This window comes from Lissotriton helveticus, chromosome 9 (assembly GCF_964261635.1).
Source record: "Lissotriton helveticus chromosome 9, aLisHel1.1, whole genome shotgun sequence".
Lineage (NCBI taxonomy): Eukaryota > Metazoa > Chordata > Amphibia > Caudata > Salamandridae > Lissotriton > Lissotriton helveticus.
The window spans coordinates 1,142,232,656-1,142,260,383 of NC_136070.1; the positions used below are offsets into that span (position 1 = coordinate 1,142,232,656).

At 49.5% G+C, this 27,728-nt stretch overlaps 1 protein-coding gene across 4 annotated transcripts in view; it reads left to right on the forward strand.

Moving 5' to 3' along the window:
• The window catches only part of LOC144782290 (protein TASOR-like), an 865,833-nt gene that overhangs the window by 223,704 nt on the left and 614,401 nt on the right, over positions 1-27,728 (forward strand). For all 4 annotated transcript variants that reach the window (XM_078661579.1, XM_078661582.1, XM_078661580.1 and 1 more), the window contains exon 8: positions 15,980-16,083. In XM_078661579.1, the coding sequence (XP_078517705.1) occupies positions 15,980-16,083 (104 nt within the window). The remainder of the gene's footprint in view (positions 1-15,979; positions 16,084-27,728) is intronic.

A 27,728-nucleotide genomic window follows, 5' to 3' on the forward strand; every position in this document is an offset into this window, starting at 1 on the left:
CGGGTTCATTTACAATATAAGGCAAATTTTAATCAAAGCTACATTCATTTACTCTAATTTCAGTTTGTGTATATTTCATTTAGTTAGTAGGTCGTACATCATTACATTTCTGATATTTTAAAACAAATCAACCCTTCTGTGGTGAGCTCCTAAGTTGAAATAATAAAAACAAAGATGTACTCCAATTGTACCGTCAGAACAACCAATTATTAGTATAAAATATGTACAGAAATCCCTAGATCGCAGAGGTATCCTAACCATACATTTCATCACATGCATACACACTTATTCCATACAATCAACACACCGTCACCAGGCTCATCCAGCGAGGATGGCAATGCCACTTCATGGGGCAGTAAGAGGATTCATTTATTTTCATCTTTAAACAAAACGGGGCTAGTTCGAGTAAACACTCAAACGTTCATATATGACCTGAGCCATTCCTTACAGATAAAGTCACAAAACGGATCCCCGTTTTACCTAGGCCGACGACGAAGGATCTAATAGGAATCCATTCAGGAAGTCGCTCGTCATGTCAACAAGGTTTGAGACCACTCTTGGAATCCGGATGCTGGCATTGCATCAAATTTACCCTCAGTTACACCAAGGGGATTGGCTATGCACCATGACCGCCATAATGAATCCTTTCACATACCCATCACTAGAAAGCATTGCAAGTTCTTGAGGTTTGCAGTGGGGCACAACCACTATCAGTACCGAGTACTTCCATTTGGCCTGAAGTCAGCACCCAGGATGTTTTCAAAATGCATGACGGTAGTTGCGGCCCATCCAAGGAAACACAACATTTTACACTATCCCTATCTAAACGTTTGGCTAATCAAAGCATCCATGTCTCAGGAGGCTCAACTTCACTTCAATTGGACCTCCGACCTTCTCCTTTGGCTGGGCCTTCATGTCAACCATGCAAAGTCAACCTCTCTCCCAGTACAGTTCTGCAATATTTGGGGGGGTCTCCATCGATACTCCCAAGGCAAGCTTGTGTCTTTCAGAGGAGACGTTTATCGATTCTTCTAAAGACTCTTATGGCAATCTCTCAGCCAACCTTGAGGAAGGTTTTCTCACTCCTGGCATCGATGGCCTCCTGCATATTTCTGACACAAAATGCACGTCTCCACATGAGGCCCCTACAGGAATGCATAGAAGACTAATGGGGCCAGCGAACAGGAGATTGGGAAGACAGGATTCGATTGTCTCAGCAGGCCCTGCATCAAATGGTGGTGCTAGTAACCAATCTCCTACAAGGGATACCTGTTCAGACCATAGTCACGGATGCTTCACACCAAGGATGGGGAAGCCCACAAAAGCCTCCTTCAAATTCAAGGCAAATGGTCACGCAGAGAATCCACCTGCCATATCAATCTACTAGAGCTACAATCAGTTCATTTGGTGCTGGAAGCCTTTCAGCCATCTCCATGCTCAAACTCCCTGCTTGTTCAGACTGACAATACAACAACGATGTACTACCTCAATAAGCAAGGGAGGCTTGAGGTCCAGACCCTTATCTCTGGAAGCCCAGGCAATCTGGAAGTGGCTATTGGCCAGAAATCTCACGATTACAGCATCTCACCTCCCAGGTGTTCAGACTGCTCAGGCCGACTCACTCTGCAGGCTCCTCCAGGAAAACCACGATTGGGTCTTAAACGATGACGTGGTCCACGATCTCTTCGGAAGATGGGGTACTCCGGAGATCGACTTGTTTGCAACTGCAGAAAACAGCAAATGCCAAAGCTTTCCATTGAGGTGCTACCAACTGGTAACCCTGGGGAATGCCCTACGGCTCAACTGGTACGGCAGATTCCTCTACGCCTTTCCACCAGTTCCCCCTCATCCCAGCAGTTCTCATCAAGCTGTAGCAGTAACAGGCCAAGACGGTACTCATAGCTCCGGAGTGACCACGTCAATGGTGGTTCACGGACCTCCTTCACCAGTCTATCATCCACATCTCAAGCTACCATGCAAGACAGATCTGCTAACAAAGTTGGGATGGCAGATGGTGCACCCCAACCTTCCCTCTTTGAATTTGGCTGCATGGCTCCTGAGCTGGTACAGTATGGACACTTGAACTTGCCTCAAGACTGCATGAACATCCTCAGGGAAGCAAAGCGGCCTTCCACACGTTCCGCTTATGCCCATAAATGGAAGAGATTCTGTACTTGGTGTTCATCGAAGAATGAGGATCCTACCTCTTGCCAGGAAGATGTCATCCTTCCATATTTGCTCCATTTGGCGCAATCTGGCCTACACTTTTCTTCCATTAAGGTTCACCTGGCAGACCTTACTGCCTACAGGAAATGCCCTTCACCAACTTCCTTTTTCAGAATTCCATTTCAGAATTCCTGTTATCAGAGATTTCCTGGAGGGTCTGAAGGTTTTTCCTCCCATTAGGCGTCCTTCTTCTCCTTGGGAGCTTAATGTGGCTCTCTCTCGCATTATGCAGGAACCTTTTGAACCCATACATAAGGTGTTGCTTCAGCATCTGTCTTGGAAGACAGCTTTCCTTGTGGCTATAACAACTGCCTGCAGGGTTAGTGAAATCCTGACACTTTGCTGTCAAGAGCCATACACAGTGTTTCATGCATCCAAAGTAGTCATGAGGACTCATCCGCAATTCCTCCCTAAGGTGGTTTCGGATTTCCATGTTAACCATACGATCTCTTTACCTACTTTTTTTCCAGCTTCCATCTACTCCAATGGAGAAATCCCTTCATTCCCTGGATGTTAGACAGGTTCTTAAATTCTATTTGGATAAAACTAAAGATCTACGGAGATCTGACCAAAATTATGGCTCCCTCTTTGTTATAAAAAGCTAACACATCTCTAGCTTCTAAGCTTAAGGCTCATTCTAACAACATGCCCATTTAAGAGATATGCAAAGAAGCAACCAGGAAGTTCGTTCATACATTCACCAATCTCTACTGCCTGGACTCGGATGCCAAGGCAGATGCTCAGGTAGGGCAGACTTCCCTTAGGAACCTATTTACTTAAATCTGTCTATCATTATCCTCTGTCTCCTCCACTGCGTTCTGTAGGGTGGACTTGCTAATCTGCTCAAGTGCTTATGACTATACATGGAAATCCCCTACGAGAAAAGGAACAGTTTTTTACCTGTAACTTCAGTTCTCTTGTAGGGGTATTTCCATGATAAGTCATAATCAACCCTTTCGCCACCCCTGATGAATAGACACAGGGATCCTGACATGAGGCATGCACTCACTTCACATCGCCCTCAAAAAGAACTTAAGTAACTACCACTAGCTGTACATGATGGGATACTGGTGGTCTCTGGATTCCTAAAGGCACAGCTTTTATTTTCAAGACCTGTAATGGCAGCCTGTGAGGCTACTCTGTCCTCTCTCTTTCATCTCGATAATAAAAAAAAGGAGTTTTGTGAAGGGGATTCTTCTGTGTGGTAAACACTACACAATTGCAGAAAAATATAGTGTCCTGGCACCCTTTTTTCACTTCTAGATGAAGATGAAGCCAGTGTAGCCTATTTATTTAGGCTGCATTATTCTTTCTCTCTCTTTAAGTATCTTTGCAGGCTTTCCTGAAGTGAGGGGAATAATATTCACTTAAAAAAATAAATCTAAAAAAGTGCTCCGGGGTCCCCGCACGTGGGCGGGCCTATTCAAGTGCTTATGACTTATCATGGACATACCCCTACGAGAGAACTTTTCCTTCTGAGCTATTTTACATAACATTTCATAGCTCTAATGCCATGCCAGTTTAAAGAACAATGTGTATAAAAGAAGCTTGGATGAGGTCATGAGTGATGTCATAAATGATATCATAGTGTCATGAGTGATGTAATATGTGAACTCCTAAGTAGTGCATGCCAGGAGTGCAAGGTTAAATTAGCTCTGCTAACTATAACTGGTGATTTTCTGCGTTTTTCTTTTTTTTTTTTTTTTTAGTTCAAAGCACTAATGTGGACACCAAGACATTCACCTAACTGTAACATTACTTTAGCCCATTTTATTACAATAAATAAAGCCAATACTCCAAAGCTGCGCTCGGCCTTCATCTGTGCAAAGCACAGGGTTGCCAACCTGGCCTCTAGGCAGACCCAGCGGCCAACCCCTCCTGGGTACTGCCTTTGGTCATGCATGGTATGAGATTGGCTGCAGGGCCTGGCTTGCAGCCAGGCCATGCATCCACCTCCCTGCCGACAGCCAATCGCATGCTGCGGATGACCTTTGGCCCAGCCCAGTGTGGGGTTGGCCACAGGGCTTGGACTGACGCCAGGTCCCGTGGCAAAACCGCCAGCAGACTGCCAACCCCACGCTGCGCACATCATTTGGTGGACCCCCGTCCCCTGTGGTTAAAACCTATATATTAGATGGGAGGAGCACATGCAGCCGGCCTCCCTGTGACTTAATTGGCCCCGGAGATTGGCCAGGGCAGAGTTCCTTTAAAAAGAGGAGGCCAAGTGGCCCCTCTCCACAAGCCTTAAGAAGCACTAGGGATCTTATCCCCCAGGGCCAATTACAATTAAACAGTTGAGGGGCGTGCCGCTTTCCCTCCCCAAGCCTTCTTAGGACCACAACCCTGGGGCTAGATTCTAAGGGGAAGGGGGTGTACAGCCCCCCTCTACGAGCCTCAATATAACCCCAGAGCCAGAGGTGGGAGCGCTGGTGCGCACCGGGGGCACCCACATACCACATGTTGTAGACTGTCGTGGAAGCTTCAGGGCCCCTTCCAATTACCTGCATGGTGTGGGAGCTGACATTGCTCCTGCCTGGAGGGGGCTGCTATTTCCGCTTGCTACCTCTGTATGGGAGCAATATGGGTTCTTTTTCCCTACCTACTTGGTGCGGGCAGTGAAACAGAACAAAAGTCGGCTCCCACCTTGCAGCAGCATCCCCAAAATCTCCTGCCGGCTGTGAGCAGACTTGGTGTTTGCTCCCGCACAAAGTGGTCTTATTTCACCCAGACCCTGCACAAAAGACTCTGGTTAAAGATCCAATCACTGGTCAACTAACTCTAGCTTCGAAAAAATGACCACTGGATACACCAGCACCGGCTCCTCATCCAAAGAAGGACACGGCTACCTCTCCTCTAGGACTTCCTTCCCCTTCTCCTCCACCTATGCCACCACCACCTTTTCCCCTGCCACAACATTCCCCTACATCCTCTATCATACCAGATGATGACAACAGGGATGATAGCTCTGATGATATAGGGGGTAATGCAGATGATCCATCTATTCCTCCAGGCTCACCTGACCCGTGTGGATGATTATAACACCCCAGACATCCAAATGTCCCTCAGGACGACATATACCCCTCTAGGCCTTCCCCACCAGAAGACACTATGGGTTTCAATCAGTTGATACACAGAGCCGCGCAGTATCATGGGATAAACATGCATACAGACCCTGTAGATGAAGACTTCCTAATGGATACCTTTGATAATGCACAAAGGTCCGCATCCATTTTACCAATGCTTAAAGGAGTGACTAAGCATCCTCCTGAAGTCTTCAAGGACCAAGTCAGAACTCTGGTCATTAACCCACGAATAGAGAAGAAATATAAAGCTGCCCCTTCAGACCCAGCATATATTAAAGGCCTAGTACCACTAGACTCGCTTATGGTTTCCCATGCATGCAAAAGAGCAAATTCACAAACATCAGGTGAAGCTCCCCCACCAGATAAAGAGTCTAAGCTCCTTTATGCGTCTCAAGCAGCAAACATGTGGCGTATTGCCAATACACAAGCATTATTGGCAAGATCTGACAGCGCACATTATGACGAATTAGAATCATTAATGCGGCACCTCCCTGATAAGTATAAAGATAGAGCAAATGAGCTTATCCAAGACGGGAAAAATATTACAAACCCCTCCATTCGTTGTGCACTTGATGCAGCAGACACTGCCTCCAGAGCAGTTAACACCAGTGCTTTGTTGCATAGACATGCCTGTCTACGCATATCAGGGCTCAAACCTGAAGTCCAAAGTGCTATACTTAATCAACCCTTTGATGAGCAACACTTATTCGGACCCAATGTAGATGTATCCCTTGAAAAAATGAAAGGATACAGATACAGCCAAATCTATGGCAGCCCTGCAGTCGCAGGCTCCCAGACGTTTATTTCGCCGCTCATCTTACTGAGGCGCCACCAGGGGATACTCTTCAGACACACCTTCTACGTCGTACAAAGCCCCCACACAATCCACCTATAGTAGGGGCTACCAAAGGGGTGGTTACAGAGCTAACAACATTAAGGGCAGAGGTAAAAACAACAACTCCCGCTCTGTCTCTACCCCTGCCCAATGCCCTACAACAATACCTACCAGCCTGGGAAAATATCACATCAGACAGGTGGGTGCTTCAAATAATTCAATCAGGTTACTGTCTAGAACTAAAATCCACCCCCCTAAACATACAACCCAGGCAGCGTCCAATGTCACAAGAACATTTAACACTGCTCAGACAGGAAGTAATATCCCTCCTGCAGAAAAATGCAATAGAAATAGTCCCAAAGCATCAGCAAAACAAAGGAATATACTCCCTATATTTTTTAATCCCAAAGAAGGACGGATCTGGAAGACCTCTCCTAGACCTCAGACCTCTAAACATTTACAGACAGTCGGATCATTTTCATATGGTCACACTCCAACAAGTCCTTCCACTCCTGTTACAAAACGACTTCCTTGTCACTCTAGATCTCAAGGACGCCTACTTCCACATTCCCATCTACACAGCGCACAGAAAATATCTCAGATTTGTGCTAGACGGGCAGCACTACCAGTTCAAAGTGCTCCCATTTGGAGTCACAACAGCACCAAGGGTGGTTACCAAATGCCTAGCAGTGGTAGCAGCACACTTAAGAAGACAACATATTCACATCTTCCCATACCTAGACGACTGGCTCATAAAAGCCAGCTCATACAGCCAGTGTGTACAACACACTCACGCTACAATTCAACTGCTCCACGACTTGGGATTCACAATAAATCACACCGTCACATCTGCAACCTCACACATACAACAATATCTCGGGCGCTACAATAAACACCCAACTAACACTAGCCTATCCCTCTCCAGCCAGGATAACAAGTGTACAAACTCTCCTAACAAGATTCAAACTGCAACTCTCGCTTCCAGCTCAAGTGTTCATGCAGCTCATAGGAATGATGGCATCTTGCATATTTATAGTACCTCACGTAAGACTGCAAATGCGTGCCTAGCACGCCAATGGAGCCAGGCTTGTGGTCAATTAACAGACCTAGTGTTGGTAGACAGTCTGACTCATCGCTCTCTGCAATGGTGGAGCACCAAAAACCTTTCAAAGGGCCGACCGTTTCTAGAGCCAGTTCCTCAAATAATCATGATAGCGGGCGCGTCGCTCTCTGGCTAGGGAGCTCACCTACTGCATCACACCATGCAAGGCAGGTGGACACTGCAACAAAAGTTACTCCACATCAACCACTTGGTAGCTAGCTGTTTTTCTAGCCCTAAAAGCATTACAAAATCAAGTATCAGGCAAAGCTGTCTTAGTCCGCACAGACAATATGACAGCCATGTACTACATAAACAAGGGGGAACACACTTTCTGCAGCTCTCTGTTAGCACAGCAGAAATGGAGATGGGCTATACCACTAAAGATCTTCCTCTTAGCCCAACACGTCCCAGGAGTACAAAACACCATAGAAGATCTGCTAAATCGACAAACACAGCAGATCCACGAGTGGGAACTTCATCCGCAAGTTCTTCAACCGTTCTTTCAAATGTGGGGACAACCTCAGATAGACCTCCTCGCCACCCACGAAAATGCAAAATGCCCAAACTTCGCCGCCAGATACCCACACCCGCTGTCCAAAGGTAATGCGATATGGATGAACTGGTCAGGACAATTTGCGTACGCTTTTCGTCCTCTCCCACTACTTCCGTTAGTGGTACGCAAACTACAGCAACATTCCCTAACGCTCATTCCAGTCACTCCAACTTGGGCTAGACAAACGTGGTACACCACGCTGCTGCAACTGTCTGTGGTACCACACCAGAAACTAAGCCTATCTCCACGCCTATTAACACAGAACCATGGAGAGATCAGACACCCGGACCCAGCTCAGCTCAACCTAGCAATCTGGCTCCTGAAGTCATAGAGTTTGGTTACCTCAACCTTCCTCCACAATGTATGAACGTTATCAAAGAAGCTAGACGTCCCACTACTAGAGCATGTTATGCTGCTAAATGGAAACGGTTTGTGATATACTGTCAAAACAACCACATAAATCCTTTAGACGTGTCTATTCAACACATCATAGGATACCTATGTTCGAGGCATGTGGGCTGCTGAATTCATATCTGTGCATAGATCGCCGCCTAGTGTTGGGTCCGGGTGATTGCACATTGTTCTCCTGGAAGAGTCTTCGAAGTATCACGAGATAGGTGGCTCCTCCCATGGACTACAGTGCGCATGGGCATCCTCTCCATCCTCAGATTGTGTTTTTCCGCCATTGGGTTCGGATGTACTTTCTTAACTCACGTTCGGAATATATATATAAAAAAATTCACGAGGCCGAAAGGCCTTCGGGGCGTCGGTATTGTCTTTAGTTCGGTGCCACATACTTGTTCCGGTTCTTCGAGCCGGACGTCAAAGGGCGCTTGCCTTTTCGACACCAAAGGCCCCATCAACGATCGACGATGGAACGGAGCCCGTTCAAACGATGCCCCGTTTGCAACTCTAAATACCCTCACATCGATGTGCACCCGGTGTGCAATAAATGCCTATCACCGGACCACGACGAGGCCAGCTGCATGGACTGTTCTCGATCCAGGTCGAAGAAAACACTTCGGCTTCGACGCGCCGTGAGAGAGTCTGCGCAGAAGTCACCGCCCGACCCAGAGAACATCTTCGAGGACGACGACGAGGGTGTAGAAGAAGAGGATCCTGATCAACGGTCGGATCCCGCGTCGGAGCAAGACTCGAACTATAATGAGGACGAAGAAGAAGACTACGTCCATGATGAAGACGTCGTCAAGGTAGGAGATGACGCACAAGCCATCGGAGCCGTCGATGACGGCTCAAGCGATGAGCAAGGCCCAACCGCAGTCGCGGGGCCCGATAAAGACTCTGTACCTTCCAAGGCTCAGGTCGAGGCATCGCCGGAAGGCCTTCGCCAAGATCTTCATCCACATTCTATAGCCCCGCTTCAAGGCCCGGCTAAGAATATTTCTGAGGAGCCATCGGTCGATCAACCACAATCAGCGGTAAAATCGAAACCGACACACTAGACCGAAACTGGTAAAAACAGTCATCGGATCGACGACTTCGGATCCAATCAAATTAAAGAGTGTCATCGACCCCTCGGGGTCACAAGGGGGTGTCGACCCGAATATCAGAGCGCCAAAGCCCGTCTCTAAAGTCAAGCACGTCACGCTGACGCCGTCGACGTCCAGGCCCAAAGATGGCGACACTAACAAAGGACTCAAGGCTCAGAAGACTCTCGATCCAAAGCTTCAGAAGCCACTAATGGTCAAGGCCTTCGAGTCGAAAACCAAACTCGACCCGAAAGAGCATAGCAAGTCGGAGCAAAGGAGCGTCACTGCTGCGCACCAAGAGCTCGAGTCGACGCATGGCCACAAGCAACATACTGAGTAAACTTCGGTCGGATCGAAGACGGCGCCGACCTCGAAGCAGGTCATTCCGTCTCCAATGCTTACGCCACCAATAAAGTTCGGACTGCCCCCGACCGCACGCCCTAAGGCGTTCCAGCTACAAAAGGGCACCGACACATCCAAAAAGTTGTCGGTAGCCTCAAGAACTCAGCCCATAGAGGCGGAAGTTGTGTTCCAAGCGCCATCCTATGATAACCAGTCGAAACTATTCATCGACTCCGATTCTGGGAGACTCACTGTTTATAAAAGAAAGATCGTTCCAGAAACTCCTATGGAGTCATACAAAATACCACTCAAAAAGAAGAGGGACTCTGCCACCTCACCTGCTCTTTTTGAACCTATACAGTCCTATGGACAGGAATATACCTATTCTCCCACACATGCCACTGGGGATGTGGGGGAAGGGTACAATGAGGAAGAATTTAATTATCCTATTGACACGGATCAAGAGGAGTCCCAACCCTGGACTGACCCTGTTGACCCTGATGAGCCACACACCACGCCTGACACTCAGTCTTATGCGGTCAAAACATCGCCTACTGAAGATACAGCTGTGTTTAACGCATTAATTGAACGGGCAGCCATTAACCATGATGTAGAAATGCACGCTGACCCAGTAGAAGAAGACTTTTTGTTTGATACTTTCTCAACTTCAGAAAGATCGGTGAAAGCATTGCCTATGCTTAAGGGTGTGCTTAAACACGCTGGTGATATTTTCAAAGAAACAACAAGGGCAAGGGTTGTAAACCCCAGAATTGAGAGGAAATACCGGCCTACGCCTGTAGACCCTACGTATATCAAAGGCCAGCTCCCATTGGACTCCTTGGTGGTGGCTAATGCTCGTAAGAGAGCGAACTCTCAAACAAGTGGTGATTTTCCTCCTCCGGACAAAGACTCCAAAATCTTGGAAGCTTCTGGCAAACGTGTAGCGGCTCAAGCGGCAAATATTTGGAGAATCTCAAATACACAGGCCCAATTAGCCAGATATGATAGGGCTCATTACAACACGTTAGAGCAGCTACTCCAACACCTGCCTGATGCTTATAAGGAGGGAGCAGAAATGCTAATACAGGAGGGGAAGCTAATCTCAAACGCATCAATTAAATGTGCGTTAGATGCAGCAGACACAGCAGCTTGGGCCATCTACACTAGTGTGATGCTCAGAAGGCATGCCTGGCTCCGCATCTCTGGTTTCAAGCCAGAAATCCAAACAACTTTACTCAATCAGCCGGTTAACCCTGACTTTCTAATTGGTCCTGAGGTAGACACGACCCTAGAAAAAATTTAAAAAGACACTGAAACAGCCAAATCCATGGGAGCTCTACAGTCACAACAGTTCAGGGGCGGTTCCTTTCGTCGCTCCGGTAACAAGGGAGCTTCTAGAGGACAAGCGTCACAGCAAGCCCAATACAACAAAGGAGGAACACAAACCACCTATAACAAAAGCAATAGGGGTGGATACCGTGGGAACAGCTCCAAAGGCAGAGGACGGGGAAATAATAATGCCAGATCCTCTGCCACCAATAAACAGTGACGTCTTGTCACTGCCCCCAGACCATATAACACCGGTCGGGGGAAGACTTCAACAGTTCCTGCCAGTCTGGGAAGGCATTACCACAGACAGGTGGGTGAGACAACTTATCCAATACGGCTATTGTCTAGAACTAACCTCCACTCCACCCAACATACCCCCAAGGCACCGTCCTATGTCCGCAGAGCACATGCACTTATTGCAGCAAGAAGTCATCTGCATGCTGCAAAAAGGGACCATAGAACTCGTGCCTTTAGAACAACAGGGTACAGGGGTGTACTCACTGTATTTCTTAATCCCAAAGAAGGACGGGTCTCTCAGACCATTCTAGACCTCAGATCCTTGAACCAATACATCCTGTCAGAACATTTTCACATGCTCACTTTGCAGCAGGTTCTACCTTTGCTCAGTCAGGGGGATTTCCTAGCGACCCTAGACCTGAAGGACGCATATTTCCCCATTCCAATTCACCCAAGTCACAGGAAATATCTCAGGTTCACCATAAACAACCAGCATTACCAGTTCAAGGTCCTGCCTTTCGGGGTCACTACAGCCCCCAGAGTGTTTACCAAGTGCTTAGCGACAGTAGCTGCGCACCTTCGGAGACAACACATCCACGTCTTTCCTTATCTGGACGACTGGCTTATTCAAGCGAAGTCAGCCCAGCAATGTGCCAGCCACATGTCCCGCACAATTCACCTCCTACACAGTCTAGGATTTTCACTGAATTACCAAAAATTTCATCTTCAACCCGCACATGTCCAACAGTACCTAGGCGCAGAAATAAACACCCTGGTAGCAACAGCACGGCCGAATCCAGCAAGAATCAACAGCATGCAATTGCTGATTCAAAAGTTCAGACTCCAACACTCACTCCCAGCGCAAGTGTTTATGCAGCAGATAGGCATGATGGCCTCCTGCATCTTTATAGTCCCTCACGCGAGGCTACACATGCGTCCGCTTGGCACGACAGTGGAACCAGGCTCAGGGACAACTAAAAGACCTAGTGTTGGTGACCGGTCGTGCATACAACTCTCTGCATTGGTGGAACACACAAAACCTTTGCAGGGGACGACCGTTCCAAGAGCCTGTACCACAGATAGTGCTGACGATGGACGCATCTCTCCAGGGCTGGGGAGCGCATGTCCTCCAGTTTACAGTGCAGGGACTATGGACGACGCAGCAGCAGAAGATGCACATCAACCTACTGGAACTGATGGCAATCTTCATGGCAATGAAGGCGTTCAAATTGCATTTCTGCAACAAAGTTGTGCTGATCCGGACGGACAACATGACTGCAATGTATTACATCCAGAAGCAGGGAGGGACACACTCTCCACAATTGTCATACCTAGCCCAGAGCATATGGAAGTGGGCCATTCAAAGGAACATGTTCCTCATGGTGGAACACCTCCCAGGCAAGGACAACCAGATAGCAGACCTGCTCAGCAGGCACAGCCATCAAATGCACGAATGGGAGATACATCCCTCAGTGCTACAACCGTATTTCCAGCGGTGGGGTCATCCAGAGATAGACCTATTCGCCACAAAAGAAAACGCAAAATGCCAAACCTTCGCCGCCAGGTTCCCACACCCGCAGTCTCAGGGCAATGCGATATGGATGAACTGGTCCAACAGATTTGCGTACGCTTTTCCTCCAGCACCGCTCATATCGCTGGTAGCGCGCAAACTGAGGCAGCACTCGATCACACTCATCCTAGTTGCTCCAACATGGGCAAGGCAGGCATGGTACACCACGTTCCTAGAGCTTTCGGTGGTGCCTCACCAGCGACTGCGACTCACACCCAGTCTCCTCACTCAGAGCCATGGAGACATTCAGCACCCAGATCCGCAACAGTTGAGCCTTGCAATATGGCTCCTGAGGTCATAGAGTTTGGCTACCTGAACCTGCCCCCTGACTGTATGGACATTATCAAGGAGGCTAGAAGGCCTACAACCAGGGCGTGCTATGCGGCGAAATGGAAGCGTTTTGTCATTTATTGTTCCAATAATAACATAAATCCGCTAGATGCGTCAACGCAAAACATTATATGTTATTTGTTGCATCTACACAGATGCAATCTGGCATATAGTTCAATCAGAATACATTTAGCTGCGGTGGCAGCTTATCTTCAAAACAGACAGCACCGTTCCCTTTTCAAAGTGCCTGCCATTAAAGCTTTTATGGAGGGACTCAAAAAAGTAATTCCTCCCAGACACCCGCCTTCACCCGTCTGGCATCTAAACATAGTTCTCACCAGACTAATGGGACCACCTTTTGAACCTCTTCACTCCTGTGAAATACAATTTCTAACATGGAAAGTGGCTTTTCTAGTAGCGATCACATCGCTAAGAAGGGTTAGTGAGCTGCAAGCCCTAACTATTCAGGAGCCTTTCATACAGATTCATGCTAATAGGGTAGTGCTGCGTACCAACCCTAAATTTATGCCTAAGGTGGTGTCACAGTTCCACATTAACCAAACAATAGAACTGCCAGTATTCTTCCCAAATCCAGATTCATTGGCAGACCGAGCACTGCACACACTTGATGTTAAAAGAGCTCTCCTGTATTACATAGACAGGACAAAGGATTTCAGGAAAACTAAGCAACTGTTTGTTGCCTTCTCTCCACAGCACAAAGGCAACCCCATTTCCAAATCAGGTATAGCCAGATGGATTGTTAAGTGCATACAGATCTGTTATCATAAGGCTAAACGCACATTAACATTTCCCCCAAGAGCGCATTCCACACGCAAGTTAGGGGCATCCATGGCTTTCCTAGGTAACATTCCTCTAGAGGATATATGTAGAGCAGCCACATGGACCACCATACATACATTCACCAAACACTACTGCGTGGATGTACACTCCAAACAGCAAGCTGCTGTAGGATAGGCTGTTCTTAGGACTCTTTTTCAGACTGCTGCAGCTGGCACGGGCAACCGCCGCTAAGGAGGAAACTGCTATTTATTCTATGCACAGATAGGAATTCAGCAGCCCACATGCCTCGAACGAAATATGCTACTTACCAGTATGCATCTGTTCTTGGCATGTAGGGCTGCTGACATTCATAGCGCCCACCCTCCTCCCCAGTGCCTGTCGCAGCTGTAGCACTCAGAATTATTCTCAGGCATGGTCATCACTTACTGTATCATACTCCATCTCTGCCACAATGGCGAAAAACAATCTGAGGATGGAAAGGATGCCCATGCGCACTGTAGTCCAGGGGAGGATCCACCTATCTCGTGATACTTAGACTCTTCCAGGACAACAATGTGCAATCATCCGGACCCAACACTAGGCGGCGATCTATGCACAGATATGAATGTCAGCAGCCCTACATGCCAAGAACAGATGCATACTGGTAAGTAGCATATTCCTACACCTTCAAAAGTGTAATTTAGCCTACACCTCTATCAGACTACACCTTGCTGCCATTGCAGCATACTTACAGAATAGACAACATCTATCTCTTTTTAGAGTACCAGCTATTAAGGCTTGCATGGAAGGACTCAAAAGAATAATCCCTCCCAGAACGCCACCTTCACCAGTGTGGAACTTAAACATTGTTCTCACACGATTATTGGGACCTTCCTGTGAACCCTTACATAAATGTGAATTGCAATTCCTAACTTGGAAAGTAGCTTTCCTAGTAGCTATTACTTCTCTCAGAAGAGTTAGTGAACTACAAGCATTTACCATTCAAGAACCCTTTCTGCAAATGCATCATAACAAAGTGGTTCTCCGTACTAATCCTAAATTCCTTCCAAAAGTCATTTCACCATTCCATCTAAATCAATCTGTTGAACTGCCGTATTTTTCTCGCAGCCACAAACAGTCGCAGAAAGAGCTCTACACACCTTAGATGTCAAAAGAGCATTACTGTACTACATCGAAAGGACACAAACTTTTCGTAAAACTGAACAACTTTTTGTGTCTTTTTTCACCACCACATAAAGGCAACCCCATATCAAAATCAGGGATAGCTAGGTGGATTGTTAAATGTGTACAAATGTTACCACAAAGCCAAACGTACGTTAACAATTCCTCCAAAAGCCCATTCTACAAGGAAAATAGGGGCTTCAATGGCATTCTTAGGAAACATTCCCCTAGATGATATATGCAAAGCAGCTACATGGTCTACACCGTACACATTTACAAAACACTATTGTGTAGATGTGCAAACTAAACAACAAGCCACTGTGGGCCAGGCTGTACTCAAAACTGTTTCAAACAACTGCAACAGATACGGGTGGTCGCCGCTAAAGGTGGGTACTGCTATACAATCTATGCACAGTGTGTAATCTGCAGCTCATATGCCTCGAATGGAAAATGCTACTTACCAGTATGCATCTGTTCTTGGCATGTAGAGCTGCAGAGTTACACACGCCCACCCGCCTCTCAGGCTACCTTTATCTGTTCCAGTATTAGCTTAATTAGATACAAATCACATGGACATCACTACTTCTTGTACAGCTCCATCACTTCCCTGATGGTGAAAAACAATCTGGGGATGGAGCCGATGCCCATGCGCAGTATCATCCAAAGGAGGAGTCACCTATCCCGTGACTTCCAAAGACTTTTCTACAACAAAACAAACTCTAAACATCCGGGCCCAACACTAGATGGCCATCTATGCACAGTGTGTAACTCTGCAACTCTACATGCCAAGAACAGATGCATACTGGTAAGTAGCATTTTCCTTCCTTACCCTATTCATGTAGAGCTGTGTTTATTCTAGGTTTAATTTTATCTGAAACAGAAAGCACATATTTAAAGGAGAATGTGAACTTGTTTTTCAGAAACGAGAAGCTAGATTTGGAAACCGCTATGAACATTGACCAATTAAAGAAAAAAGTTCCACCACAGTTATTATATAAGGAGACGTACAACAAGTTTGAGGAAGGTAATGCTTCTGCAGAAAATAGCAATTGATGTTTTGATTTTCACCGCATGAAATAAGGGGGATTCTCTTGCACGTTTTTAAACCTTCTTGTTTTTATTATGGGTGTCATACACATGAGGGCGCATTGAATTATAATCTAACTATCTTTATTTGAACACTGCTACTTACTTATGATATTTTGATTTGCACGTTGTGTCAGTTCTTAATTATTAATAGAAATGAAAACAAGCTTTTTTAGAGTAGCCCCTACCTCCATTCAAATTTAGTAACTCACCTAGTCTAATTATCTTTAAGGCTCCCTTGAAAAGAAGCTCCTGCCATCCTTATTACTATATCCTTTGTAGCTTCTTAGGACGCATCTTTTAAAACTGGCATCTTGAGTGTCCTCTTAGGACATCTGTAACTCTCTTCCAACATTTTGACAGCTCTGGCTAGGCCTAGCCAATCTGTGCCTCGCCGGAGGAGCTGCACAGGCAGACTAGGATTAAGACAAAAGCTCTGGTAGCCTACACCTTGCTGCCCTGGATTTAGAGAGTATGGGGGGGCCTGTCGCCTTACTTCCTCAACAAGAACCAGCCCGCAAACCCTGTTTTTCCACAAGCCTGGGCTCTCGGGTAAATGAGGGTGTTAGTGGCTCGCCAGCACTCCCTCTTCAAACTCTGAAACTATGTGCTGTCCAGGTAAATGTATTTATTAGCAACGCAGATGGAAGGGCATTCCTGGAGCTTTGTAGCCTTCTTGTTCAGTGTTATGGCAACACACCAGCACTGAAACAGGGAATTCTCTTCCAGGGGATCCACATCAATAGTCATAAGCACTGAATATTCCCGCCCATGTGCGGGGACCCAGGAAATAATATAAAAATTATATATGGAAATCACATATATACAGCTCTACATATATGTATGTACATATATCATTTTTTTCTCATACCAATGCAGCTCCCAGTAGGAGGCTAAACCATGTAATCACACATATAAAGACTGAATTTGCAAACATTTAAAAACACAAGAGGGCAAGTAGCACTTGAACTCTGTTTTTTAATGAGTCAAAATACTCATATAGCAAAGAGACTGCAAATAAAGTAGACATTGTTAGCCTACAGGCTGCATTGTAAACCAATAGCATAGAAAATGAAAGCATTTTCAACAAAGACTGGCACTGTGCCTTTGAGGCAGCCATGACCCCTAGCTTCCCTTCATGAATTAGGAGTGACAGTTAGGTCAGTTGTTCTTTCCTGCTCCTTCAGTCAGGACCCTGGATTTTCAGCTCTTACTTTTTTTGACTTTCTGTCAAAAGTATCTTCCTAAACTTCAAGTTTTTCACTTTCACTCGACTTCATTTGGCCTTAGAGTGCAAGTGCTACCTTTTTTGTGTGACAGAAAAGGTTTATTTTTGTCAAAAATGCCTTCCTTATTCGACCCTTGCCCTTCCTGTGGCAAGATGGCCAGGACTGATACACACCTTGTGTGTATCCTCTGCCTCCCTAAGTCTCATTCTTCAGACAACTGCCACCATTGCAAGAAGTTGTCCAGGAGAACCATCAAGGAGAGGGAGAGGATTCGTCTTTATGGCCTCTCTTAAAGTGGTAGGTCTCCTGTGAGGCAGCAGATGAAGAGAACCCAGTCGACGTCGAGAGAAGTCCCGACTTGTTCTACGTCGGCTTCTGGATTGATGTCGAAGCTGCCTGCGACGAAGAAAACGTCGAAGACCTTGATGCTGGCTCATCTTAACTCGACTACGAAGAGGTTGTCGTCGAAGGTATCTGTACCTCCTTTGACGTCAACCAGGCGACGTTGAACGTAGAGAGGTAGGTCTCCGTCGGCGCCGGGTGGGCGTTCGACGTCGAGACAGAACACTCCGTCTCCCCGGCGATCTATGTGGAGGCACCTCGCTTCGTCGTCGGATCGAGGTCGAGACAGTGTTCCGTCGACGCATCATCACAGTGACTCTATCTTCATCACCTTCAGGCTCTCCCAGTTCACACCGAGGGTCAACGTCCAGATCTCCGGAAGTGGTGATCTCGACGTCTAGCAGCCCAGTGTCGGAGGGTCACCGAAATTCCCCAGCAAGGTCATCGCATGAAGAGGTGAACCCATCTCCTCTGGCAGTCACCTGAGGGGAGAGAAAGGCACAAGTCACCTTCCATCCATTTGTCACCAAGATGGTACAGGCCGTTGCATCACTGGGCTACTGACAGGGACACGCCAGTGCAGCCTTACTCGAGCCCCCAACATAGATGTCCGTTGGCTTGTTTAATTCAGGCAGCGGATCGGGACCGATCCCCCTTCAAGAGCCAGAGCTCGCAGCGGCACTCCTGCGCATTCACACAGAAAGAGGTCCAGATCAAGAAGCAGTAGGAGGGCACACAGATCTCTTACTCTGCTTCCCTTGGTACTGGGCATCATAGAACCGGTGATGGACATTTTCCTCATGCCAGTGACGGTTAAAACCGCTCCAGGGAGGATTCTAAAGAAGTACCGTTCGCCTGAGGACGATCCACTCTTCCTCCGAGCTGACCCTCCCCCAGATTCGGTAATAATTGCTGCGGCGAAAAAAGACCCATGCCGTTGCATCCTCCTCCACTGTACCACCAGACACGGAGAGTAAGAAACAGGATTCCTGGGGAAGGAAGGTTTGTGGTACTTCGGCCTCCATGCTAAAAGTCTCCAACGCAGTGGCGCTCTTGGGCCGCTACGATAGAGCTCAATGGGACTCCCTACAGCGCTTCTCGGAGAAGCTGCCTCGGGAAGATTGCAGGGATTTTGAAGAAATCCTAACAGAGGGCAGCCAGGTTTCTAACCAAGTCATCAGTGCTGTGGCAGATGGAGCTACCCTTTTGGCACATGCATGTGCTCATGGGGTGTGCGCAAGGAGAACATCCTGGCTGCGACTTAAGGTGCTCAAACCAGAAGCGCAGTCACGTATCCTCAACCTTCCGTTTTCTAGTTCCTCCTTGTTCGGATCACACACAGATGAGGAAATGACACGCATGAAGACTGAACTGTACACCCTAAAGGCTGTTGGCCTAGAAAAGAAAAAAGAATTCCGTAAACGATTCCGCCCTTACAATTGGCGATCATCCCAACAGAGGGTTCAAACCCCTCAGTGGCAGAAGAATCAAGATCAACAGGTGCCACAAAGGTCGCAATATAGAGGCAGACGTTCCTCAAGAGGAGGAGGAAACCAGCGTCAAGGCGACAATTCCGCCATTTACCACTCCTGTGGGGGAAGTATCGCAAATCATCTTGAAGAGTGGCGAGCTATCACAAGGGATCGGTGGGTGTTAGCTATGCTGCAGAATGGGTACTCTCTATGTTTTCAACATCGCCCTCCTTCAATTCCTCCTGTTCCAACATCGTGTCACCAGTTAAAACTCCTGCAGAAAGAGGTTGCCACCCTTCTCAGAAAATCAGCCATCGAAAGGATACCAGTGGCCCAAAGAGGGAAAGGAGTTTACTCGCGATACTTATTGGTAAAGAAAAAGGGCCAAAAAGCAGAGTACAGACCCATTCTGGACTTGCATACACTCAACCTATACATCAAGAAGGAAAAGTTTCGCATGTTGGCTCTCCATCAAATATATCCACATCTCAGGCAGGGGGATTGGATGTGTTTGTTGGATCTGCAAGATGCATACTTCCACGTCCCGATCAGTCAACATCACAGACAATTCCTATGATTCCTGGTGGGATCCGCTCATTACCAGTTCAAAGTCCTACCCTTCGGGTTGAAGTCAGCCCCCAGAGTGTTCACGAAGGGCATGGCGGTAGTGGCAGCCGCTCTGTGCCGCAGGGGTGTCTTCGAGTACCCGTACTTGGACGACTGGCTGTTGAAAGGTCCTTCCCCAGACAGCATGAAAAGTCATTTCCTGAGCTGTCTCGAGCTGTGTCACCGGCTGGGCCTTCATGTGAATTTCAACAAGTCAACTTCTTAGCCAACACAGAAAACAAACAAGGGAGATTTTCTAGCTTCTCTCGACCTCTTGGACGCATACTTTCACATCCCCATTCATTCAAAGCATCTCCAATTCCTAAGATTCGAGGTGGCTGGTGTTTATTACCAATTCAAGGTTTTGCCATTAGGCCTTCGCTCAGCTCCCAGAGGCTTCACGAAATGCATGGCTCCAGTAGCAGCCTTTCTGAGACGACAGGGACACCAAGTTTACTCCTACTTGGACGAGTGGCTGGTAACAGGGGCGACATTTCACTCTGCCAGAAAATCTATGCAGGCGTGTCAACAGCTCTTCAAGTCTCTGGGGTTACAACTTAACGTGGAGAAGTCACATTTGGTTCCGAACCAGAAGCATGTGTTCCTAGGAGCTCTTCTAGACACAAGGCTAATGAAGGCATATCCCACTTCGGAACGGAAGCTCAAGATAATGCGCTTAGCATCACTTCTATGCGCAAAAGAGTTCACTTCTGTGAGAGTATTCAAATCCTTACTGGGAATGCTGTCATTTTGCATCCTGGTTATTCCAAATTGTCAGCTGCACATGAGGCCTCTGCAGGAGCAGTTGGACATGCAGTCAGTGCAGATACACGGTTCATTCGATGATTTTCTCTCCCTCTCTCAAACGATAAAACAGTCTCTGTCATGGTGGGAGAAGGAAATTAAAATTTCTCCGGGTCTTTCGTTCCAACCAGTTCAACCTCATTACATAATGACGACAGATGCCTCAATGGATGGTTGGGGGGGGCGCATCTTCAGGAGTTGCAAGTTTACGGAAAATGGTCCCTTCACACATCAATCTCTTAGAACTGAAGGCAGTGTTTCTGGGACTGCAAGCTTTTCTTCCCGGAATCCAGGGATCCTCCGTTCTCGTAAGAACAGACAATACCACAACAATGTTCTACCTTGCCAAGGGGGCACCAGGTCTCTCACTCTATCGGAAGAGGCCCAGGAGATATGGAGATGGTTAATTCATCACCCCATAACACTGCAAATAGAGCACGTCCTGGGCATGTACAACGATTGGGCAGATTCTCTAAGCAGAACCAATTACCAGTGTCACGAATGGGAATTAAACGATGTCCAGTTGAAGCGGGTCTGCAAATTGTTGGGCATTCCAAAACTGGATCTGTTTGCGACAGAAAACAACAGGAAGTGCAAAAGGTTCACCAGCAGATTCCCTCGGAGGAATTATTGGGGGAACCCTCTACAGATGCAATGGATGGGGAACATTCGCCTATGCTTTTCCGCGGTTTCTCCTCATCCCGCGAGTGTTGAACGAGATGAAGCAAGAACCATGCTGTCTAATTCTCATAGGTCCAGCATGGCCAAGGCAGTTTGATATCCCCACACATTCTCTTCCCCCCGCTACCAAACTTACTCTCGATGAACAACGACCAAGTTGTTCATCCTCAAATAAGGTCTCTAAGTTTGTCAGCCTGGAACCTCACGACTAAGAATTTGCAGGCTTAAACATCTTGCAGGATTGCAGGTCCATTCTGCAGCGGGCCAGAGCTCCATTCACTAACAGGGCTTATGTTGCAAAATGGAAGAGATTCTGTCATTGGTGCGAAGAAAAGGAATTGCATCCTATCCGGAACAAATTTTGCCCTACTTACTTCACTTAGCCAAATCTAAATTAGCTCACTCATCAATCAAGGTACACTTGGCGGCAATCTCCAGGTTCCGTAGAAGGTCTGGGGAACTTTCCCTGTGGTCAACACGAATCACTAAGGAGTTTATGAAAGGACTCTTCAGGGTTTTCCCACCCATAAAATGTCCTGCAGTTCAGTTGGAACTAAATACAGTTCTGGCTCAATTGATGAAATCAGTTTTTAAACCCATTCATAAAGCGGATTTGAAATATGTTTCTTGGAAGACGGCTCTACTCTTAGTCCTCACATCGGCGAGAAGAATCCATGAGATTCAAGCTTTCACGATTGATGAACCTTTTCTCCAAATTAGAGAGCATAAGCTTATCATGAGGACAAATCCTCAATTCATCCCTAAAGTTCAAACTTCATTTCACTTGAACGAACCAGTTGTACTTTCCACGTACTTTGGGAATCCTTCATTCAACGCGTAAAGAGCTTTGCATCAAGTTCTGCATGCACAGAACTAAAACTTTCAGAAAATCTGATCAGTTGTTTGTGTCCTTTACTTCACCTAGATAGGGTCAAGTCCTTTCAAGAAACAGTATCGCACATTGGATTTCCTCGGTGATTGTGTTCTGCCACAGCAAAGCTTTAAAACCTTTATCTGCGAAGGTATCCGCGCACTCAACGAGGAAGATGGCAGCTTCTGCAGCTGTTTGCCGGTGTGTTGCTTCCAGACATTTGCAGAGGCGCAACATGGTTCAACTTGCACACATTTACTAAGCATTACTGCTTGGACTCTGCATGGAAAGAGGATGCTGCTGTGGGTCAAGCTGTCCTGAGACATCGGTTTGCCTAAGGTACTGTGTTTTGAAATATATAAATGTTATTTCAATTTAGTCTTGTGTATTTAATTGTCACAGTTATGAATTATTTATGGTTAGTTTATAATGCATAATTCGTAATGATTATCACCTGTCCAATATGTCTCTTCTGGCAAAAGAAGGGCTTCACCTATCCGCAAGCTATGGTTTTTACACGGCTAACTACTCTATCTGAAAGAAACAGGTTAGTATTAGATTCCTTACCTTAGAATATCCCCAGGCGTCAGTCTGGATCCGGAAACTTTTGCGTAGCAGTACCCCTGCGCGTCGGTAGGCGTCGTCTGCAGGCGTCCCCTGCGGCTCCGCGTCGTCGGCGTCGTGCGCCGTGATGACGTCGCTGGAGTATATAGACGCCGCCTCCGCGCGCTGACGTCAGTTCTTCTTTTTTCCGCGCCAGTTAGCGCAGATCCGAAGAGCAGTACTCCGGTCTTTTGACCAAGTTTTTTGTTAACTGATTGATCTTTACGGTGCCGGTAGGATGCCCGGTTTCAAGAGTTGCGACGAGTGCGACCGCCTGATGTCGGTCACCGACCACCATCGACTCTGCCTCCGGTGTCTGGGCGCGGACCACGACGTGGAGTCCTGCGTCGACTGTCGGGCCTTGACTGGAAAAGCTAGGCGGGAGCGGTCCCGCAAGCTTCTCGAGCTCCGGTTGTCGGCCCCGCGTCGAGAGCGGTCCCGGTCCGGTCGGAGGTCGAGGGAGCGGTCGAGGGAACGGTCGCGGAGCCGCCATGGGCGCTCCGGGAGTCGCCACCATTCCTCCGGCTCGTCAGGTAAGCACAAGAAGTCGGGGCGTCGCCATCGCACCCCCGACTCCCCCCGACGCCCGCGTGCTGCGGCCGGGGGCTCGGGTGACCCCACCCCCGCGGTCCCGCATGGGTCGCCGACGCCGTCTACCCCACACCTGTCGGTCCCTGGGGAAGGCGCGTCGCGTGAGGAGATCGAGGCCTTCCTCATTGCTATGAGGGCGAGGTCTTCTCCGGCGGGGCCTTCGGCGCCTGCGGGCCCGTCGGTCCCGTCTGGGGGCCCGAGCGGTTCGGGTGCTCCTGCCCCGGCGCCGCCGGTGGCTCCGGCCCCGGCGCCGCTGGTTCCCTCTGGTTCGTCGCCGGCTGGTCTCCCGGCCTCTCCGGCGTCGGTTCCTGTGGGCCAACCCGTGGTACCGCCCCCGCGTGGTGCAGCGACTCCGCCGTCGGCTCCGGCCGGCGTCGGGTCCCCGGCACCGACGCCGCGCGGCGCCACCCCCCTTTCCTCCCCGACTCCGGACTCGGAGCCGGACCGGCGTCGGCCGACGCCGGACCCGACGCCGATGGGGCCCGTTGACCCCGATGTCTATATCGTCGACCCAGAATATGGGTATGACGAGGAGGAGTATGGAGAGGGTTGGGAGGGGTCTGAGGACCCTCTATCCCGTGCCTGCCAGTACGATGTGGACTGGGTAGGTGATCTGGGTGATGCCAGTGGCCTGGACGAGTCGCCCAACCCTGGGTTTGTCTCTCCGTCCCCTGTGGCGTCCGAGGCGGGTGCTGCCTATTCGGTGGTCCTGATGAGGGCTGCCAAGGCCTTACACCTTGAGCTCCCCGTCGCGAAGGTCAAACCGAATATTCTGACGGAAGTTTTTAAACCGCAGTCATGCCCCCAGGAGCCTCTGCTGCCGTTTAATGAGGCCCTGACGGATGTCCTTCTGGGCACCTGGTCCAGGCCCGCTTCTGGTGCGCCGGTTGACCGGAACGTTGCCAGGCGTCACCGTCCCTGCTCGGACGACCCTGCCTTCCTGTCCACCCATCCCTCCCCGGAGAGTCTGGTGATCCAGGCCTCCACTTCACAGTCCGCATTTCCGTCGGCTCCGCCCGACCGGGAATCAAAGAGGTACGACCAATTTGGTAAAAAAGTGTTTTCCTCTTTGAGCGCTGGACTGCGGTCTTGTAACACCGCGTGCCTCTTGGGCCGCTACACCCACTCCCTGTGGGATACGGTCGAGGAGTGTTTGCCGCAATGCCCCCAGGAAGTGCGGGACAAGCTCACCCGGGCCTTGGTTGAAGGCCGGGACGCGGCGCGGTACTCGATCCGTTGTGGTCTGGACACCACGGACTCACTGGGACGGGCCATGTCCACTACGGTGGCGATTCGTCGCCATGCCTGGCTGAGATCTGCCAACTTCTCACCAGACGTCCAAAATACACTTATGGACATGCCATTTGATGGCAGTCGCCTATTTGGTGACAAAGCGGACCACGCGCTGGAGCGCTTCAAGGACTCCAGGGTCACGGCCAAGTCCTTGGGTCTCTCGACCCAGCGCCAGCAGACGGGTTCGTTTCGGCCCTTTCGTGGCCAAGGGAGGGGAGGTCCCACACGTGCTGCCAGCCACGCGGCGCAGAGCGCTCCCCAGCGCGGTGGCGCCCGTGGTTTCCGCCGTGGTGGCGGTAGAGGCCAGCGTCGTGGTCAGTCCACGCCTCCCTCCGCTGCGGCATCCAAGCCTTCCTAGTCCGAGCTTTCGGGCTCACGTGACGCCAGTGGGTGGCAGGGTTCGCCATCACCACTCCCGCTGGCGCGCGATAACATCGGACAGGTGGGTGCTGCAGCTTGTCCGAAGGGGCTATGCCCTCCCCTTCGAGTCCACTCCTCCAGCCATGCCACCGCAGAACCACCGTGTGTCGGGGGACCACTTGACACTTCTGCAGGAGGAAGTTACGGCCCTCTTGGCCAAGGGGGCCATCGAGCGCGTTCCTGGGCCAGAAGTAGGGTGTGGTTGCTACTCCCACTACTTTCTGGTACCCAAGAAGGACAAGGGAGGCCTGCGTCCTATCTTGGATCTACGGAACGTCAACGGCTTCCTCCGGAAGGAGAAGTTCAAGATGTTGACTTTGGCTCAGGTCTTGGCTGCTCTAGACCCACAAGACTGGATGGTAGCGTTGGACTTGCAGGATGCGTACTTTCACATCCCCGTCCTGCCGGCCCACCGGCGTTACCTGCGGTTCACGGTAGGCCACGAGCACTTTCAGTTTATCGTGCTCCCATTCGGCCTTACCAGCGCCCCACGGGTGTTCACGAAAGTGATGGCGGTGGTCGCAGCTCATCTGCGCCGGTTAGGGGTTTCAGTCTTCCCCTACCTCGACGACTGGCTGTTGAAGGCGGGCTCGCCCCAGACAGTCGTCCACCACCTTCAGATGACGGCAGACCTCCTGCACGAGCTGGGGTTTTCCATCAATGTGCCGAAATCACACCTGTGTCCCTCTCAAAAGCTCCTTTTCATCGGAGCGGTTCTCGACTCGGCGCAGTTTCGGGTTTATCCTCCGGAACGGCGGGTCCGGGATATTCAGGCTCTGATTCCCATCTTTCAGCCGTTATCCCGGGTTTCGGTCAGGTTGACGCTGCGGCTTCTGGGGCTGATGGCCTCCTGCATCCTTCTGGTGCATCACGCCAGATGGCGGATGCGGGCTCTGCAGTGGGACCTGAAGTTTCAGTGGGCCCAGCATCAGGGCAACCTATCCGACCATGTCCTGATCTCGGAGGGCACTGCGAGACAGTTGCAGTGGTGGCTTACGGACCGCGATTGGGTCAGGGGCAGATCCCTCTCCCTTCCCCAACCGGAGCACGTGGTTGTGACGGACGCGTCCCTCCAAGGCTGGGGTGGCCACTTGGGAGAGGCGGAGATCAGAGGCCTCTGGTCTCCGGCGGAGTCCCGGCTCCATATCAACATGTTGGAGCTGCGGGCGATTCGCCTAGCACTGAAGGCATTCCTCCCCTTTGTCAACGGGAGTGTAGTGCAGGTGTTCACGGACAACACCACCGCCATGTGGTACTGCAACAAACAGGGCGGTGTGGGGTCGTGGACCCTTTGCCAAGAGGCTCTGCGCCTCTGGCAATGGCTGGAACGTCAGGGCGTGACTCTGACGGTTCAACACCTGGCAGGTTCTCTGAACGCCAGGGCGGACGAACTCAGCCGTCGGTGCTCGGTGGATCACGAATGGCGTCTGAACTCGGATGTGGCGAGAGGCCTCTTTCAGCAATGGGGAGAGCCTTGGTTAGATCTATTCGCCACAGAAGAGAACGCGCAATGTCATCAGTTCTGCGCGTTGGAGTTTCCAAGACGGCACTCGCTCGGCGACGCCTTTCGGCGCGAGTGGAGTTGCGGTCTGTTGTACGCCTTTCCGCCTATACCACTTCTGCCCAGAGTGCTGAAGAAGATCAGGCGCGACCGGGCCCAAGTTATCCTTGTGGCTCCGGACTGGGCTCGAAGGTACTGGTATCCCGAGCTACTCAGCATGACAGTCGGTCCCTCGATCCGCCTGCCCCTTCAGGAGGACCTTCTGTCGCAGCAGCAGGGGACGGTCCTCCACCCGAACCTGTCCAGTCTCCACCTCCATGCGTGGAGATTGAGCGGCGACAGTTGAGGCCATTTGACTTGCCTCCTGAAGTCTGTGATGTCATTCTGGCAGCCAGGCGTCCCTCCACAAAGTCGGTATACGCCTGCCGGTGGAACAGATTTGTGGCATGGTGCACAGCGAAGGCTGTGGATCCCCTTTCTGCCCCTCTGTCTGAGGTTCTCCTCTTCCTCCTTTCCCTTGCCCAGCAGGGCTCTGCTCTGGGCACTATCAAGGGCTATCTTTCTGCCCTTTCCGCCTTCTTGAGGCTACCTGATCAGCCATCTTTGTTCAAGTCCCCTATTGTGTTGAGATTCTTGAAGGGCATCACGCACATGTATCCTCCAACTCCGTTCGTGATGCCTCAGTGGGACTTGAACCTGGTTTTGACTTTCCTGATGTGCGCTCCCTTTGAGCCCCTTCATTCCTGTCCTCTCCGTCTTCTCACCTTAAAGACGGCCTTCCTGGTAGCCATCACCTCTGCCAGGAGAGTGAGTGAGCTCCAGGCTCTTTCTATTCAACCTCCTTTCTTGTCTGTTCATCCTGATAAGGTGGTTCATCGGACTAGACCTTCTTTCCTGCCCAAGGTAGTCTCTGCTTTTCACATTGGGCAGTCCATCACCTTGCCCTCTTTCTTCCCGCCTCCGCATCCTTCAAAGGATGAAGAGCGGCTCCATCGTCTGGACCCAAAACGTGCGCTTTCATTCTATATGGATCGCACACGCCAGTTCCGGGTGGATGACCAACTGTTTGTTGGCTACGTGGGTGAGAAGAAGGGAAGGGCGGTACAGAAACGGACCATCTCTCGGTGGGTCGTCCTGTGCATCAAAGCATGCTACTCTTTGGCTCGGAAG